The sequence below is a fragment of the Mauremys reevesii genome, linkage group 4 (genome assembly GCF_016161935.1).
Source record: "Mauremys reevesii isolate NIE-2019 linkage group 4, ASM1616193v1, whole genome shotgun sequence".
NCBI classification, from domain to species: domain Eukaryota; kingdom Metazoa; phylum Chordata; order Testudines; family Geoemydidae; genus Mauremys; species Mauremys reevesii.
In genome coordinates, this window is record NC_052626.1 from 10,269,369 (window position 1) to 10,287,274 (window position 17,906).

The 17,906-nt window shown below is 45.1% G+C and overlaps 1 protein-coding gene across 6 annotated transcripts in view; it reads left to right on the top strand.

The window, feature by feature from the left end:
• The window catches only part of KTN1 (kinectin 1), a 112,777-nt gene extending 96,288 nt beyond the window's left edge, over nucleotides 1-16,489 (top strand). For 2 of the 6 annotated variants that reach the window (XM_039535180.1, XM_039535183.1), the window contains 9 exons: nucleotides 590-679; nucleotides 763-855; nucleotides 2,738-2,809; nucleotides 3,349-3,432; nucleotides 3,630-3,713; nucleotides 6,344-6,427; nucleotides 9,112-9,204; nucleotides 13,965-14,084; nucleotides 15,997-16,489. In XM_039535180.1, coding sequence (XP_039391114.1) covers nucleotides 590-679; nucleotides 763-855; nucleotides 2,738-2,809; nucleotides 3,349-3,432; nucleotides 3,630-3,713; nucleotides 6,344-6,427; nucleotides 9,112-9,204; nucleotides 13,965-14,084; nucleotides 15,997-16,026 — 750 coding nt within the window. In that variant the 3' untranslated portion in view covers nucleotides 16,027-16,489. Of the gene's footprint in view, nucleotides 1-589; nucleotides 680-762; nucleotides 856-2,737; nucleotides 2,810-3,348; nucleotides 3,433-3,629; nucleotides 3,714-6,343; nucleotides 6,428-9,111; nucleotides 9,205-13,964; nucleotides 14,089-15,996 lie in introns of all 6 variants that reach the window. The other 4 variants (XM_039535182.1, XM_039535185.1, XM_039535181.1 and 1 more) reach the window with 3 other exon arrangements.
• The last annotated feature ends 1,417 nt before the right edge of the window (nucleotides 16,490-17,906 follow it).

Genomic DNA, 17,906 nt, shown 5'->3' on the forward strand with positions numbered 1-17,906 from the left:
TCCCCCTCCACTGCTGCTGCAGTGTCGTGACATTAATAAACATTGAGTCTCACTGTCGGTGATGTGCTGAAACACAACACCAGCTGTTACTCGTCCTCTGTTTTTAGAGAAAACTGCTCACGTTTATAGCTCTTGATTAACTGAAGTCAGACATCTACAAAACACTTCATTATAACCCAGTGTACTGGAACACTTTATGCAGCGTGCAGTTGCATGCTGCTAAAACCAGTATTCATTCATATGCCTGGCACAGCATTCCCAGGCTCTGCGGTATATTAAAAACCCTTCCGTTAGATCTGTACTATTAGAGCATGTGAAGCTTACTTCTTGTTTTCAGTAGCCCCACACTCATTTATAATTACAAAGGTTAAAGAAACATAGAAGAACCTTAGCTGAATGTTGTACCTGGTGGCATTTGAAGATTTCCCTTTCCATGCTGTTGCAGAATGAAGTTCTGTAACTGTGTATGACATAGGGCTTGATAGTTACGTTAAGATGGTTAATTATAGAACATAAGTGTGTGCCAATTGATGTAAAATCTGTGGGATTTCTCTTCCTCCTCCCTCTTCGCCCCCCCTCCCCCCAATAGGCTATGGAGCAGAAGCTGAAGGAGGCTGAGGAAATGCATATAATGTTACAGCTGGAGTGTGAGAAGTACAAGGCAGTCCTTGCAGAGACGGTAGGGAACCATGTCCCTTTCACCCAATGACACTGCAAACTGCCAGTCTTCCGATCGTGAAATTAACTAAAATTCTGTGTTAGGAGGGGATTTTACAAAGACTACAGAGGAGTGTGGAAGAGGAGGAGAGCAAATGGAAAATAAAAATTGAAGAGTCACAGAAGGAACTTAGACAGGTATTTATAAAGATCTGTGTCCTGAGCCTTTTTTCATTTCTTTTGGATATTTTGTGTGTGGTTCAGACTAACACTAGAATATTTTGCAAACCTCATTTGTTAGGTGACTTCATAACCACTGTTTATATGTAACATTAAATCAGTCTGTAATCAATGTAATAAAATACCCAGTATCTCTCGCTGTAACATCAAGGGCTTGCCTTGCTGCATTGTGATACTGTGTGTAAGATCATCCCTGCTTTGGAGAGAGACCTCTACACACTTAAGGCATTACAAAGTGCCTTAGATTTATGGGGCAGTTCCTTACAGTAGTAAGAACGAAGAAAATAAATATTGTTGCCTTTTATCCCAAAGGAACTCAAATTATTTTACAAAGTACGTGTACAACTGTAGTGAACTCCTTTCTTTCACTGCTGCTGTGATGCAGCTATTTCTGGGGTGGCACTGTTTAATCATTCATCATTCATTCATGCCCATCACCCCAGTTGGGGTATGGGCCGCCAACCATAGATCTCCAGAGTCCTCTATCCTGGGCCATTTGCTCTAACTGGTTCCAGTGGGTATAGCCCATTTTTGTGCAATCAGCTCACTAATACCTAGTAGGGTCAGGTTGTTGCTCCTCATCTCTACTGCAACCTGCGGCGTCTTTCCTGACTCGTACATGGTCCTCACGTTCCATGTACCGATGGTAATCCTTTTGGTTGCAAGAAGGGTGATCGGCTTAGTGGCTTCCTTGCGGCTTTCACCACCCAGCGTCATGCGTCTTCGAGTTGAAGACCCTTCTTTTTCCAGGATAAAAGCCTCTGTTATCTCTATTGTTGGCGTTTCTGTAGCAAATTGATTTTTTACGGGGTGGGGTTGCTAGCCCCACGCCCATCCCTCCTCCTTTACCCTGACTTGGGACAGGCAGATGGCCCCAAAGGGCCACTCTGGTGGAGTTGCACTGTTTAGTAGTGCACAGAAACATGGCATAGCAGATAGGACAGGAAGCTGAGAATGCTGTAACTAACAAATTCCAGGTGTCCCACTGACATGCCCTAGAGTCTGAATTCTTCTTCCCCAGTAAATCACTGTCCATACTTCTTTCAGTCTTCTATTTTCTCACTGGTAATTGGTATTATGAAGACAATGATCCATCAGTGCATAAAGAGCCGTGTGGTTGTGTCCAGGGTTAGCTACAGTCAGTTCATAACCATTTATCTGAAGCTGTTAAAACATGACTGAAAAATCAGCTGTGAGCTTCCTTCCTTTAGAAAAGGATCCATTTATAGCACGAGCAGCAGAAAAGAGGCTTGTAACTCTTACATGCCTCCTTCCCTACCCCAGAATTAAAATAGGTCAAACCAGTTTTTCAAAAAGAAATTCTTTCTAAACTACTCCTAGGCCGAGAATTTGAAACCCAGGTTATCAACCTGGAGCAAATGTGTAGAGCTGAATTATAAACCTCTTGTTTAAGAGATTTGTAGCAGGCTGAGGTGTCTTTAACTATAGATGCAGTACCATCTGCTGTCATAATACAGTTTTTTAATATGGCCAACTGTGCTGGGTTTAGCTATTTCTAGTTATGAATGGACGCCATCTTCCCCATCAAGCAAACATGAAGGACATTTGCTTAGTATGAATAATAGAGGGCTGGTTTAGTACTTGTTTAATGAGTCTTTTGTTTGGGATCGAAATATCTCAGGCAGAGGATTCCTTGTATTGTGATGGGGGAGGGGGGTGGTATGTGAGAGAGTGGCAGGGGAGGCCCCTTAATATACCCAAGACTTGGACTGTTTTTTACAAAATGTTTACCAAGATTCTGTTTTTAGATGAATTACTGTGGCTCTGATAGATCTCTGATAACCTTAAATTGTGTATTCATCTGTATTGAAAACTGCAGATGCGCTCTTCAGTCGGTTCATTGGAGCATGAAATAGAGAGATTAAAGGAAGAAATCAAAGAAGCTGAAACTGTATGTTTAAATATTTTATCCCTTTGAAGCTTTCCGTTCGATAATATCTAAACCTTAAGTCGCTTCTTACATTTGAAACCTTTTTGGGAACTATTTTACTGAAGTAGAACAGTTTTGTATTGTCGATTTAAGCTGCATTGCAGATTCAGCTCTAAAACCTTTTGGCAAAGATTTTGAAAAAGTGGGTGCCTGAAGTTTGGCTCCTAAGACTAGATTTAGGTGCTTCCATAAATGGCCTGATTTCCATAAGTGTTCAAGTTAGTGGGAGCTACTGGGTGCTCCCCATTTTGCAGCAATGAGGTCTCTTCTGGAGGCTTCTAACTCTAGTTTGAGAGCCGAACTTCAGTCAAACATATTTTAGAAGTTTTTTTGTTCAAAGTTCAAATAAATTTTAGGCAATTTAAATGGCCAACCTGTGCCAGCTGCAAGGTTTGAAAAGATAAATAATTATTTTATATTCAACAGTAACATTTAAGGGGGAAAAAAAACAATGATGGGAAGCCCTCGGAAACTATGTTAACTCTGTTTTTTGTTTCCAGCTTAAAAGAGAGAGAGAACATTTGGAAAGTGAACTAGAAAAGGCAGAAATAGAGCGATCCACTTATGTTTCAGAAGTCAGAGAGGTAACCATAACTGACAAAACAACGTTCCTTTTGCTTTTCTATGGTAATCAGTCAGCTGGCATAATGGTAGAACCCGTAACTATCAGAGTTGAGTTGGTGCTTGTGACTTTTGGGTAGATGAACACACTAATAACAGAGCAGAAGACAAACAGGCATCCTAAGGAGACAAGTCCTAAAAACTCTAAACTTCATTTCAGCTCAAAGATCTGTTGACTGAATTGCAGAAAAAACTTGATGATTCATATTCTGAAGCAGTAAGACAGAATGAAGAGTTAAATTTGGTAAGAAACGTGTTCTCCAGTGGGCTCACATTATGCTTATATGGAGAAACCATTCCAAATCCTGTCTGTCTGCTAACCTCTTCGGCTTGGTGTTTTTGTCCATTGCAGTATCATTTTTGTAGTATGACTTTTACAATTTATCTTTCTCTGCTCCTAACTATAGCATGACTGGTTCTTTAGAAAAGTCTTAAGCCTTAAGATATTTTCATACTTCAATGAGCTTTTTCAGGATCAGTGTTTCATGTAATGTAGACAAACAAGTGTAGCTGCATGTAGGACACTTGAATTACCAAAAATGCGTGTGCGCCAATCAACCTAACATAGACAATCCACCTTGGGCTTTCTTCCAAAGATATCTAGAACACAAACACTACACATAAACACGAAGGAGAAGAGTGCGGAGCACCCATCATAATTCGAGTTGCAAAAGCACAGAGGAAAGAACTCTGCATATACGAAATGGCCCAAACTTCTCTGGTTTTGTTCCCATTGCTCAGTCACTTATCGCTGCTCTGAAACAGCCAAGTGGTTGTTCTGGGAACTGGCATACAAATGTGCACCAGGCGGCATTTTGATTCTGGAGACTGCCTGATAACTAATGCTGCCACTGGTGGGCTTTTCAAAGTGGAGCTGGATGAACCCAGGTCTGGCCTGCTTCTCCATATACATATTTTTCCAGTGTGAAGGTTAATCCAACTCAGATACCTTTCTAACTCCTCGTCGTTTCACAGGGGGGCTGGCATTTGAGCTCTGAGAATGGATGATGCCTTAATGTGCCTGTGTGTGACCAGAGCTTTCTTTTTGCCTTTCAGACCAGAATAACAGAGTTTTATCCCCACTCCTAGTCTCCACGCCTGTTTTGGGTGTTTGCTAGGATGGTAAACCCAGCATTAATTTCCCCAAGCTGGATTGCAGTATCATGCTGACCAGCCCTAACACATGCAAAGCTAGTCTGGGTTAAGCCTTCTCAAGTTTAAAAAACTCAAACCTACTTGAGATTAGTAGTTCTAGAAGTGAAGTGGGATTGTCGCTAGCATGCAGACGTTCTTCCAGCTCTCAGCTGTTACCTCCCCATGCTGGTGTCACCACTCTGAATACTCTGGGAGGTTTCTGATTACCTGGAAAAAAGAACAGGAGTACTTGTGGCACCTTAGCGACAAACAAATTTGTTAGTCTCTAAGTTGCCACAAGTACTCTTGTTCTTTTTGTGGCTACAGACTAACACGGCTGCTACTCTGAAACCTGATTACCTGGTGTTACAAGTGCAGTGCCCTTATCTGCCAATCCTGGCTTGTAAGAACCACTTTGACAACTGCAGCCTCCTCCCCGGAGAGCAAAAATTTACTTTCTTGATGTGCAAGCTGCCTAATGTCCAAAGGAAACAGACCTTAAAAAATGAACATTGCCTCTGCCTTTGTGTAAAGAAACACACGTCTTTAACAGGGCTGTTACAAACACTCAGGGATTCGCAGTCACAGCTCTGCCTGTCTGGCTGTTTGAATATTGCCGGCAAAGTTCACCCCTCGGTCTATAGCTGTGACCATTAAAAATCCCAGCTTCTTAGCAAAGTAGCCAAACAACTACAGACCAAAGGTGCTGGCTTGGTGATGTCTGTAGGGGCGTTATCATCCCGTCACTTTCCCTGCTGCTTGTTCCTGTGCGATGAGGTAGCAAACCGACTGTACTTCTCACATACAAAACATACAGGAATATTCTCCCATTTGGATGGGTTTGCACCAGGCAAGAGTTTGAGGAAGGACAGTGAAATTCACAAGAATTCTGCATTTGGAGCACCCTTATTGTTCTTTTTAATCCCCTGCTAGTTCCCAAGAAGAGTGAGCAATAGCACAATGTGTTGCATGACCAGGAATCCACCAAAGCAGCACTTCAAGGTTTCTAGTGAACTTGTCCCTTTGAGGATCGTGCATTAAGTGTTGCAGCCACAGTCCTGGAGGAGTTGACATGCATGTCAAAGAGCAATACAAATAATAAAAGGATATATTTAAAATGACAGTCATTCTTTAGAGGCTGTATTTTGGTGCAACCAACACAAAGAAATCATTCTCCTTGACTGAAACGCCTTAGTGTTCTAAATAATAAAGTCTAAACACAATGAACATTTTAATCTCTCATAGATGCTTGATAAACCATTAGACACGACATTGGCATGCTGGTGGAGTGAACATGCTTGTAATGAGTAGGTGCTATGCTACGATGACAAAGGCATGGCAAATTTTAGTAGAGAGGGGACAGTTTGATCGGATCTAGTAATATATTGTGGCAATATCCTAATCTCTGGATGTTTGCTGTGAATTAAGTCAAACATCAACCTTTTTTGGTATCAACTTTTCTTACTGGCAGCGTAGCTTAAAGTTGAAACCATATGCTGTTGTCACGCTGACTCTAGCCCCTACTCTCTCTCTCTGTAGCTTTTGTTCCTTTCATTTAACTTTATAGATTTGAATCTCTTCCTTGGCTCTCCTTGTAAATCTTGTACCACATGTTGACTAATCCCCTGAGTGTAGTAATTGTTAGTCATTTTTGTTCCTTCTGCAATCAACAATGCACTGGATTAATCCAAGAAGGATACTAATTAAAAAAGAGCCTTACTCTTTCTTTTTATTTTTCAGCTGAAAACACAGTTAAATGATACCCTAGCAAAACTTAAAATTGATCAAAGTGAGAGGCAGAAAGTAGCTGGCGACTTGCCTAAGGTAAGGGAAGCTATTTAATGGATGCAGATTAAGGTATTATAAAAGCTTGATTATTTTTTTGAACCAGGCACTAATAACATCTGTAGTTCCGTTGTGCTAAAATACAGGCGGACTATAAAATTTTGAACTGAATGTTTGCGGAGTGGGATCGTAAATTCTAGGGCCTGAATTCTGATTTCCAGACAGTGGTACTGTATATGGTCTTTGAGAGCGGATGCACTATCTGACTAAGATACATATCTGCTTACTTGAGAATAGAACAGGGTCAGAAGGAAACTACTGAAAAGCTGTAGAGCCAGTGATTGTTCTGCTTAAAACTGTGTTCTGTTCATTAGCATTCTTCCTGATGCAAATGTAATAGATATGCACTTAACAGTAATGAGTTACACTTGGTATATGCACTTGGTATATGCATGCCTGTTTATCTCTGGAATAGATCCTATAATGTTACAAGATCTAGAAAAGAAAAATATCTGCATGAGATCAGTGATTCTTTGCCAGCAATTGTTGCGAATGTGTTTTGCAGTGGGGATAACCTAAGATGGGTGAGAAACGCTGATGTTGCTAATCAATATATAAATTGATCTCACATGGAGAGGATCAATACTTGGATTTGAGGAAGTTTCACTTGGTGCAGCTGATGCCACCTTTCCGTCACTCTCAGTCCTGGGGCTGGCTGGCTGTTTGCTTTAGATCGTGTTGGTGTGTAACTTCTCCACAGAGGTTGTTGCAAAGGCCCGGGATTACTGGAGCGCAGTGCGCTCCAACCGCCCCACTGTCGCTCCTGTTCTGCTTGGCAGATGAGATGGGGTTACATGAGGCCGGTTGTGTCACTCTCCCATGCTGAGGGAACCCTTAGCTTTAATGCCCTTCAGTGCTGCGGGAGAAGTGCGAAAGCAGAGTGCACTAGTATAGGGCAGGTTCTGGCCCTTATTTCCCAAGTCCACGTAGATATAACACTCTTGCTCTTCCTGGTTTGCTGAAGGAGCTTTTCCAGTTGTAAGGCCAGTCTTTTAATCTTGGGAAGAGTTTCATATGACACATCAGTGTGTTCCACTGAGATCCTCATGTAAAGAACAGCTCTCAGTTCTTCACCTGAGCAGGGACTTGAACCCTGGACCCTTCTCAGTAACATTTAAAGTCGTGTGTGTTCTCTAGTTACTCTGAGGGTTGTAGATGATGGTTTGGATTGCGGTAGCCTCCGCCTTGCACCAGGAGCCCTCTGTGCTGAGCGCTGTACAGACAGAACAAAGAGATGGTCCCTGCCCCAAAGAGTTTACAATTTCAGACAAGAGACAATAGATGGGGACAGACAGACAGTGGGAGTTCAAGGCATCAATGAGACCGTGTAGGTGAGCATGGACGGCAGTGGTCTCATTGCACCAGAGCCGAACTGTTAGGTTTTCTTTTGTAGGCATCATGGGAAAAGCGCGTTCTAAGAAGGGTTTTGAAAGACCCTGATGAGGTAGCTTTGCAGATGTTTATGGGGAGCTTCTCCCAAGCGTGAGGAGCAGCAGCGTGTGCAAAGGCACAAAGGTGCTTGTTTGAAAATTGAACAAGTGGGTGACGGAGGCTGGGGTCAACATCTTGATAGTGAATGATAGGCCTTGAAAACGAAGTCCAGTAGCTTAGATTTGCTGTGCTAGAGAAAGTAGAACCAGTGGAGGGGTGCAAGGGCTCACATGGTCAAAATGGCGGGCTAGGAAATTGATCTTTGCAGGAGCATTCAGAATGGATTGCGTTTGTCAAGGTTGCAGAGACTCGTGTTGAGTAATCGAGAAGAGAGCCTGGATGGGAGTTTTCGCTAAGTGGGTGGATAGGAAAGGCCGTATCTTAGAGATGTTACACAGAAAAAATTAGCAAGATTTAAACCTTGCCTGGATAGGAGAACTTAGAGGTCTGAGTTGACGATGACACCCAGGTTGTGAGTCTGAGTGACAGGCAGGATGGTGGTGGTGTTCCAGTGATTGAGAGGAAGAAGCAGGGTGGCCTTGGTGGGGAAGATTGAAAGCTCTGTTGAGCTTCAGCTGACTGCCAGATATCCTTGAGGAGATATCAGACACACCAGGATTTTAGTTTGGACAGATGAAGACATCTTTAGTAGAGGTAGGTCTGCAAGCCAGCATTGTCGCCAGGGTGGACATTGCAATTGGAGAGAAGGGCAAAAGACTACGGCAGCTCTGCTTTCTGGGTGCAGGGTTACATTAAAAAGATATCAGTGGCCTTATTTAAGGTGCAAGAATACCAAAGCAAGTGATGGTGCAGTAACCATAATGTATGGGCTGACTGTGTTGATTAATTCCTACAGTAACAGCAATAAAGTCACTCCATCTTAGAGGATTTTTATTGTATTCTGCATAAATGGCAGATACACGAACTGGGTTTCAGATGCTTATTCAAGTTAGTCTTTCACATTAAACTATTTGCTTTTGAACTTTTTTCCTAATCTTGACACAAGGCTGTTAAAATTCCCGACTAGCATAACTTTCACGTGTAGCCAGCCTGACATGCAAAATACCTGATTGTAAGACCTGTCAATCTCAATGAACGGTGTGGTCCCCTGAGCGAATGTGACATACAACAGATTTCCTCCAGAACACTTATTTCCTGTGTGTATCACATTAGTGAGGAGACAGGTGCTTTGCTTTCCATCCTTCAATTGCTGCCTCTGTTTTTCCCTACAGGCCCAGGAGTCACTGGCATCTCTTGAGAGAGAAATAGGAAAAGCTGCCGGGGATGGCAACGTTATCGAGAACAGTGATGGTTGCTCAGAGCCAGTGAGTGTTTTCTTTGAGTCCGTCTCCAGGGGAAATTCAGGTCTTATGCAAAGTGTTAACTCTGAGAAATGAGCTGTAACTGCAGAACGTACAATATTCCACTGGCACTGAAATAGAGTCAGGAGATTTACATAGCATAGAAAAATGTCAGACGTGCTTCCTCCTTGAGCTGTGCCCTCTCAATGCTCAGGATCACAAGGGTGTTTGCACTTGGGTTTGGCCGGTATTTCCACCATGACCACCTTATCTTTCAAGTTCACCTTGGGGGGTGGGGCCAGAGGGTTGACTCACGAGCCAGGGTTTTCAAAATGGAAATAAAATTGGCATGGTCCTTTGGGTGCAGGCAGGTGGGAGGAGTTTTAACAGCGCTTCTCCCTCATGAAGGGACACTTAAAAACAATCTTCCTGTAACTAAATGAGCTTCAAACATTAAGCATTTGATGGGCATTCTGAAGCATGTAATTCCACGTGGAGACCGGCAGCTTGTCCTGCAACACGCATGCTTAACCCCTTCAGTCAGAGCCGTACGAACCACAGGGAGGAGCGCATCAGCCCACTGAAAGTGTCTTAGTCCCACTTTAGCCGATGCCGGGGCACTGGGAGCATGATGACCCTGGACCGGCGTGGCAGCAGAATCTCGCTGGTCTGCATTTCAGTAAGCAGTGATCCGGAGAATCCCTTTGCGCTGCAGTGTGGCAGCTTTCTGGAGTGTGGGGCTATTTTGCGATTCTCGTCATCGAAAGGTTACAGCTGAAATATTTTGGCGGCTACAGAGTTGGACAACCAACATCAAGCTGTGGATGTCCGTGAAGGCCTGACTTGGTTAAACATCTTGGATGTCTCTCGTGAGCCCGCACATGCCATGTCTGTGCACGCAAATTGGGCTAAAAAGCTAAACCATGTCAGGGCAGGTCTGCTTCAGCTTGTGACTTCCCAGCAGCTACATTAGGTCAAAGGGTGGAAGAAATGTCATAATCTGGACCCTCACTAGAATGTGTGGTTATGTAGGCGAATTCGCATATAACGCGTTCGCGGCCATGGATCCCAAATTTAATTACTTTCATTGAAATTCATTTTAACGCGGTCTCCGCTATAATGTGCTCCCCGTGTTAACGTGGTACCACGCATGGATCTCAAATCCCGCGTTCTAGCGAGGGTCCGGTGTATTTGGAGGGAGGGAGCTGCCGATGTTGATGGGACAAGCAATTTCAATTGACTCCATTTTGCTACTGAAGGTAAAAATGACTTCAGAAGCCTAATGGAGCAGAGTTCTCCACAGAGCACTATAGAAGAATCCTTGCTCTGCAGTCATTAGACACAATGAATGACAGAGTAGAAAGCAATCAGTCATTGACATTGCTTGACTGTTGCATCACAAGCTACGGAGCCCGCAGCCAAAGACACATCTGGTCCCATGAAGCTATTTAAGCTTCAGGACTAGGAAGTTCCCTGATGATACAGAGAGTTTGCAAACATACAGAGATGTCAAGCAAACAAGTCAGGAGATTCAGTCATGTTCCACGCAGAGGCCATCACTGCCAGCTGCACTGAGGCAGGATCCTCTTTGCTCCGTCAGTTCTGAATTATGGTTGCTTAACTAAAAAGGAAACTACATTTGAACCATTGCACATTTAAACTCATTGCTTTAGTGTTAACACCTGACTCGCCCGGATGGTTTCAAAGATGCCTCACTGAGCACTAGGGACATGCCAGGTCTGAATTCACAGAGAGGAGCTGTGTGAGTTCTAATAGCGCACAGACATCTGGACACTTTCTTACCTAGCGAGTACACTCCTTTGAAAGCACAGTTGCAGTCTTACCCATTTCTAATCTCTGAATCCTAACGTAAAACCCCACTGCAACACTAAATACTTGAGTGCCCCGTGTAGTCTGTGACTGGGGCTTACTGTCTGTCTGGACAGGAAGATGAGAGCCGCAGGCACACATAGGATGGGAGTGTTCTTCGGCTCCTTTTCCAACATCTTTTTATCGGAGGGCTTTTTAGAGAGTGTACAAAGGGCAAATACTGCTTCCCCACCTGCCCAGGGAGAGCTGAGTGCAGGGGAGCTGTGGGAAGCTTGCAGCGAGGGAGTGGTCGGCACAGATTCCCTCCTCTTCACCAGCTGCGGAGGAGAGAATAATGGCGGATGCACCAGTCAGAATCTTTTTTTTCCTCGTGGTGGAGAATTACAAGAATTATGGGGAAGGCACAGCAGCAAGTGTATTGCAGCCCTGAAATTGTAAGTGTGGCTGTGTGGGGTTGAGCCCACGTCTAAGTGGGGGAATTGGGATTTGACCCCAAGAGGTATGAATAAAACGAGTTATAGCCAGTCCCCGTTAGCTAAACGAAATTATACGATGAATATGAAAGGGAGAGATGCAGACAGAATTAGAGAGTGAGAGAGGGAGAGCTCTCCACTGGAGGAGAAGAGATGTAAGAGTGAATAAAAAACAGCATTTACCTGTTACCATAAGAGAGGAGCAGTCCCAGTTCATTATTGTGTAATCCGTATGTTGTGCTCTCATATGCAGCTGTCAGTTAATTGTGGCTCATTAATTTGCTAGACTGCAAGTCAAACTTGCAATCATACTTATTAATCCATGTTAAACACTTGACATAGTGCTGAGGTTCAGCATACACAGATTTTAATTGTCTGATCACTTATAGTGGCTACTTTATTTAATGTAGATTCCCAGTTATTTTTACAGTAGAGAAACATGTTTGCAGATCTCTTACTGTGCAAACATAGCTCTCTCACGTTCTTACCAACCTACATGTCTTAGACTAGCAGGGGCACCCAGACAGAGCTGGGAGGTTTGATTTTAGTGTCCTTCGTTGATTTTTGATGCATCCAGTCATACTCTTAGCCCAATGGGATACGTATTTTTTTCCATGATCACTTTTTGCCTTTTAAGATGACTCATGTTTTGGACAAACCATTCACTAAAGCTGTATATTTTAAGACTTGATTATTACAAAAATCTTACCCTTCAGTAGATTATCTAGTGGTGGTTGAACTAGTTCTGATAACATAGGATGAAGACCTCTTGGGAAACCATATCTTAATATTCAACACCTCTAAAAGCGGTTCTGTCTGAACTTATAATTGTAATTTTTCCATAACTAATAGGGTGGGTTTTTCAGAAGTGTACTAACCATTGGTGTAAGTCTGTTCCCACTGAAGTTAATGGCAAAATTGCTAATGATATGATGAGAACAGAGTTAAGCTAATGCTGGACACTTTTGAAAATTTCACTCAAAGTGCCTTTCTGTATTCCAGCTGAGTATTGGAATAATTTCAGTCACTGAGGTCAGGTTTTTTTAAACTTGTGGATACTTGCAAATGAAAGCTCCCCCAGTGTCTTCCAGCTTCAGAGTTTACTGAGCCGAGTGAAAATAGTAACATCTTTTGCATCCGACGAAGTGGGCATTCACCCACGAAAGCTCATGCTGCAAAACGTCTGTTAGTCTATAAGGTGCCACAGGATTCTTTGCTGCTTTTACAGAACCAGACTAACACGGCTACCTCTCTGATAAGTAACATCTCAGTTTTTTTGTATGATGGGCTTATGTGGAATCGTCTGGTGAAAGTAATAAATGTTTGCAGTCTAAATAGGGGTTTATATCATGTTTGGTTCTACCTGAGCAAGTTTGACTTCTGGAATCCAGAATAAATGGCTAGTGAAGTTGCATGTCATCTATTTATGCAAAATATGAATTTTGGATAAATACCATAGTGCTGACACTATTTTGATTGCATCAGGAGAGTGACCTCTTTCTAGATCTTGTTAGATTTTATAGTCCTCTTTCAGCTGTTGGTTTGAGAACCTTATTAACTTTATAGCCAATTGTTTTAAAATATGGTGAGTGCAGCGAAGTGCACCAAACGGGCTAGAGAGTCAGTCCGTAGATTCTCCCTAGGGCTGGGCTAAGAACCGCCGCTGGAGCAGAGGGAGTGTGAGCAGCCAGCCAGCAGCCAGCTCAGCAGGCGTTCAGAATCGGAGTGCTCTCTCCTCCAGCAGTGACGAATCTGTGCTGCTGATACTAGGCCAGCTTTCTGCTCTTGGGACTAGAACTGCGCTGTCTCCAGCGAATAGGAGCTGGAGCTTTGTGCCCCAGGGTGTGACCACCATTATATGCTGCTAATAACAAGATCCATGTGGAAACCAAACTCTTTATAAAATGCATTGGTGCCTTGTACACCAGCTTGTGGGGAAGGGCAGAAGGCCATCACCTAATGTAAACTAGGTAACCATTTCATCTGCCCCTCCCAGCCATCACTAGCAGCATGTCGATTAGAATTACACATGTACGTAACTCCTCCAGGTCCTTCTGGACACAGTTGGATACAGACTGACCTGCCTCACTCAAGGGAGCTGCCGTCATCATTCTGTCAGATTGTTGCATTCTGGTTCCCCTTGCCCACTGTGCTATCTCCGCCCCCAATATACATGCCTCATGGGGTGCATCCTGTACTCTGATCAGATATTCAGTGAGACCTGCTGGTGATTTGGTGCTAAGCTGCCAACAGTCCGACACTGACACATTGTGGCTACCCCACTGTACGTGTAAGTCCCGAATCAACGGACCCTTCACTTTCTCCAGTGTTCTCTGCGTGGGGATACCCCTGTTCGTTGTCATTGTTGCACAGTGTATACTGGTGCGTAAGAAAGCATCATTTTGGATTGAGAATCTAGTTCTGGTCTCTCAGTAATTCGACTGTAAATGAGCTATTAATGATTCTTCACTCCCATTTCAGGAATTGACTGAAAAAAGACTAAACCTGGCAGTGACTCTAAGCCAAGATGTAGGACACCTCAAGAAGCTGGTTGTGTCAATAAGCCAAATGCTCTCAAAGGGAAAAGAACACTATCAGCTAGTAGGTAGGAAATGAATATTTTAGCTGTAGCCTGGGGTATGTCTACATTGCAGCAAGACACCCACAGCCGGCCCATGTCAGCTGAATCAGGCTCGTGGGGCTATAAAATTGTAGCGTAGCTCAGTGGTCTCCAAACTTTTTTGATCGCGCACCCCTATCATTAAAAATTTTTTGAGCACGCACCCCCCAATATATGTATATTTATTTATGTATAAATTATATACATGTACGACTATACTAATATATTATGTGCATTATAAAACATACAAAAAAATTAAAAAAGGATGAGAGATGAAATAAACTATTTTAAAAATTTGTATTGTATTTTATTAATGGTACAAAAAACCTTTTTGCTCTCTCGAAAAATAATGTATGATTAATAATATTTTTAGTGAGAGCAATGTGCTTGAATATGTTTCATTATTTCTGAAAATCTTGGTTTAACACTTTGTGACACAGCGATTCGAAGGTCTGGGTTAGGGTTAGGGTGTGGAAAGGGGCTCAGGGCTGGGGCGGGCAGGAGGTGCAGAGCACGTACCTGGGGCAGCTCCTGTTTGATGCAGGGGGTGTGCAGGTGGCTCTGTGCAGCGCGGCACTGCCCCCATGGCCGCGATTCTGGGAGCCGTGATTCTGGGAGCTGCCCCCCCCAGGGCAGGCAGAGCCACCCAGAACACAGGGGCTGCAGGGCCCTGGGCCAAGGGGGCCACAGGTCCCTGGCCTGCAGCTCTAAAGCCCCTTTTGGAATGCGGCCCTGCGAGCACGGGCCGGAGGACTCAGGAGGAGCAGGGGCAGCCGCACAGCCACAGGCCGGAGGACTCAGGAGGAGCAGGGGCAGCCGCACAGCCACGGGCCGGAGGACTCGGGAAGAGCAGGGGCAGCCGCACAGCCACGGGCCGGAGGACTCGGGAAGAGCAGGGGCAGTTGCACAGCCACGGGCTGGAGGACTCGGGAAGAGCAGGGGCAGTTGCACAGCCACGGGCTGGAGGACTCGGGAAGAGCAGGGGCAGCCGCACAGCCACGGGCTGGAGGACTCGGGAAGAGCAGGGGCAGCCGCACAGCCACGGGCTGGAGGACTCGGGAAGAGCAGGGGCAGCCGCACAGCCATGGGCTGGAGGACTCAGGGCCACATTCCGAAGGGCGGTTTAGAGCTGCAGGCCAGGGCCCCGGGGCCCCCTTAGGCCAGGGCCCTGCAGCCCCTAAAGCCCCGGCGTTCCGAGTGGCCCTGCCTGCGGGACGGCAGGGCAGCTTCCCCACTCCCTCGTTCCCTCCCTCCTCCGGCCGCCCTCTCCCCCTCCCCCCACGAAAACTTATGCTGAGATAAATGTTAGTCTCTAAGGTGCCACAAGTATCCTGTTCTTTGTGCAGATACAGACTAACACGGCTGCTACTCTGAAAGCTAAAAGTTAGAGAGATGGAGAACTGCAAAGGCCGCAGGCTGAATGGAAAGAGCTGCTATAGCAGACTGAACAGAGTTTGAGGTTCAGTTTATAACAATTAGCCATTAGTTTTTAGGTCATGAACACAGGGGAGGTTCAGTGAAGTTAGTGCCTGAACTGTCCCACCCTTGTATTTAGAACAGGTACTTTCTTCCTCCTCCTCTTAGCATCCATGGTTTTATCTCAATGGCTTGTGTCTTCTGAGGGATCAGGAAGCTCAAGTTTCTTCAGAGCTGCTTTGTACATTGGGTAACGAGGCATTATAAACAATAGAATGATGATCACTTTTTGCTATCATCCTCCCAACCCACTGGGCTTTGGCATCCATACTGTCCTGGACTTCACCACCGAGGTGACCACTAGCCCAGTTTTTGGGATGACCCACTCAACTAATGTTTGTTGTACATCAATTTCTTTGAGCAGTAATTATTTGTAAACTCCTTGGCTTAAGTGGATTTTTTTTCTCTCTCTTGCAGAATGAAGTCACAGGGGAATCATTAATTTGAGGATAGCAGAAGGCATTGTATTATATTTTGCCAAATTAAAGCCTTATTTATGTTTTCACCCTTTCTACTTCGTCAAACACTGAACAGAGTTTTGTCTTTTCTAATTCTTGTTAGACTACTGATTTAAAGAAGAAAAACTCTGTAGACACCTCCAGAATTTAGTTTTATAATATAAATTGTTTGGATAATTAGACCTCTACATTCCTGGAGATACGGTAAATGTATAATCTTTTATCTTTTATTTTGCTCAGTAAAACTTGTTCAGAAAAATCCAGCGGGGAAATGACAACAACGGAATAAATATAACATTTTAATACTGATGTTGTACACTGTTTTACTTAGATACATTCTGGGAGTAGCTGCCTCTGACTTCAGCCTCAAGTAAACACTCCTTTTTTGGTTGCTAATGTAATCGGTTTTTGTAATGGTGTCAGCAATTAAAGGGATGCTTATTATTCAGAAAGGGCTTCTGTTTTTCTTGACTTATTGGCCTTGCCAGGAAAGCTCCATGCCTTCCTCCCCGAAGGAATAGCACCAGGCTGTATTTGAGTGCTGGGTACAAGGCCCAGTCTGTTCCCTTCAGAGGTCTCCTCCAAATAGACAATGCAACGCAAACTGGGAGACTTAAGAATGTAGCCCTGCAAATCCGCAGGAATCCGCTTTATGTCCGTAGATATCCGTGTACCGTTTCTGTGGCTAACGGCACAGATGCGGATACAAATGTATCCGCGCACGGCTCTGACGGTAAGAGCCGGGCGGGCGGCTGAGAGGAACCGCGTCGTGGATCCTCCACCTGCCCTGGTCGGGGCATCTGGTGGGCAGGGACACTGGGCGAGGGGCTGCTTGGGCCCTATGCCCAGGGCAGGTGGAGGGTCCGCCGTGGCTCCCCACAGGTGCCAGCGTGGCTCTCCCTGACCCGGCTCCAGCCAGGGGGGCAGCTTGGAGCTGCCGACCAGCAACGGTAAGAGCCAGGTGGGCAGCGATGGGGAGCTGCAGTGGACCCTCCACTCCAGGGGGCCTGGGCAGCTCCACAGGTCTCCCCTCGGCCAGGCCAGCATGGAGCCTGGCCGGGGAGTTGCGGGGAGACGTGGCAGAACATCCACCTGCCTGTGGTGCGGGGTTGGGGAGGCTCAGAGCCGCCCCGGCCGTGCACCCGCCCCCCAGGCTGCCTGTCCGGCCGAGGGCTGGTGGAGGGTCCGCGACGGCTCCCCACAGCTCCCCACGTGGCTCTCCCCAACCGGGCTCCAGCGGGGCGATGGGCTGAGCAGCCCCCGGGGTAGAGCTCTGCAAATCCGCAGACAATTTTTGTGGATTGGATATGGATACACATTTGTGTATCCGCACAGGGATCTGCTTATGAAAGTTTTCTCTGACGGTCTCGGTGGGGGGATGGTATTTTTAAAAATAAATTCTTATCTCTGTTCATAAGAACGGCCACACTGAGTCAGACCAAAAGTCCCTCTAGCCCAGTACCCTGTCTTCCGACAGTGGCCAATGCCAGGTGCCCCAGAAGGATTGAACAGAACAGGTAAGTGATCCATCCCCTGTCACTCATTCCCAGCTTCTGGCAAACAGAGGCTAGGGACACCATCCCTGCCCATCCTGGCTAATAGCCCTTGATGGACCTAGCCTCCATGAATTTATCTAGTTCTTTTTTGAATCCTGTTATGGTCTTGGCCTTCACAACATCCTCTGGCAAGGAGTTCCACAGGTTGACTGTGCATTGTGTGAAGAAATACTTCCTTTTGTTTATTTTAAACCTGCTGCCTATTGGGGTAAGTTATTCACTTAAAAGCAAAGTTGCAGGAAAATAGCATGGGATGATTGGCGGGTGGGAAGGGAGCCTACCAGAGAACGTGACACAGTATTTCACAGAACTC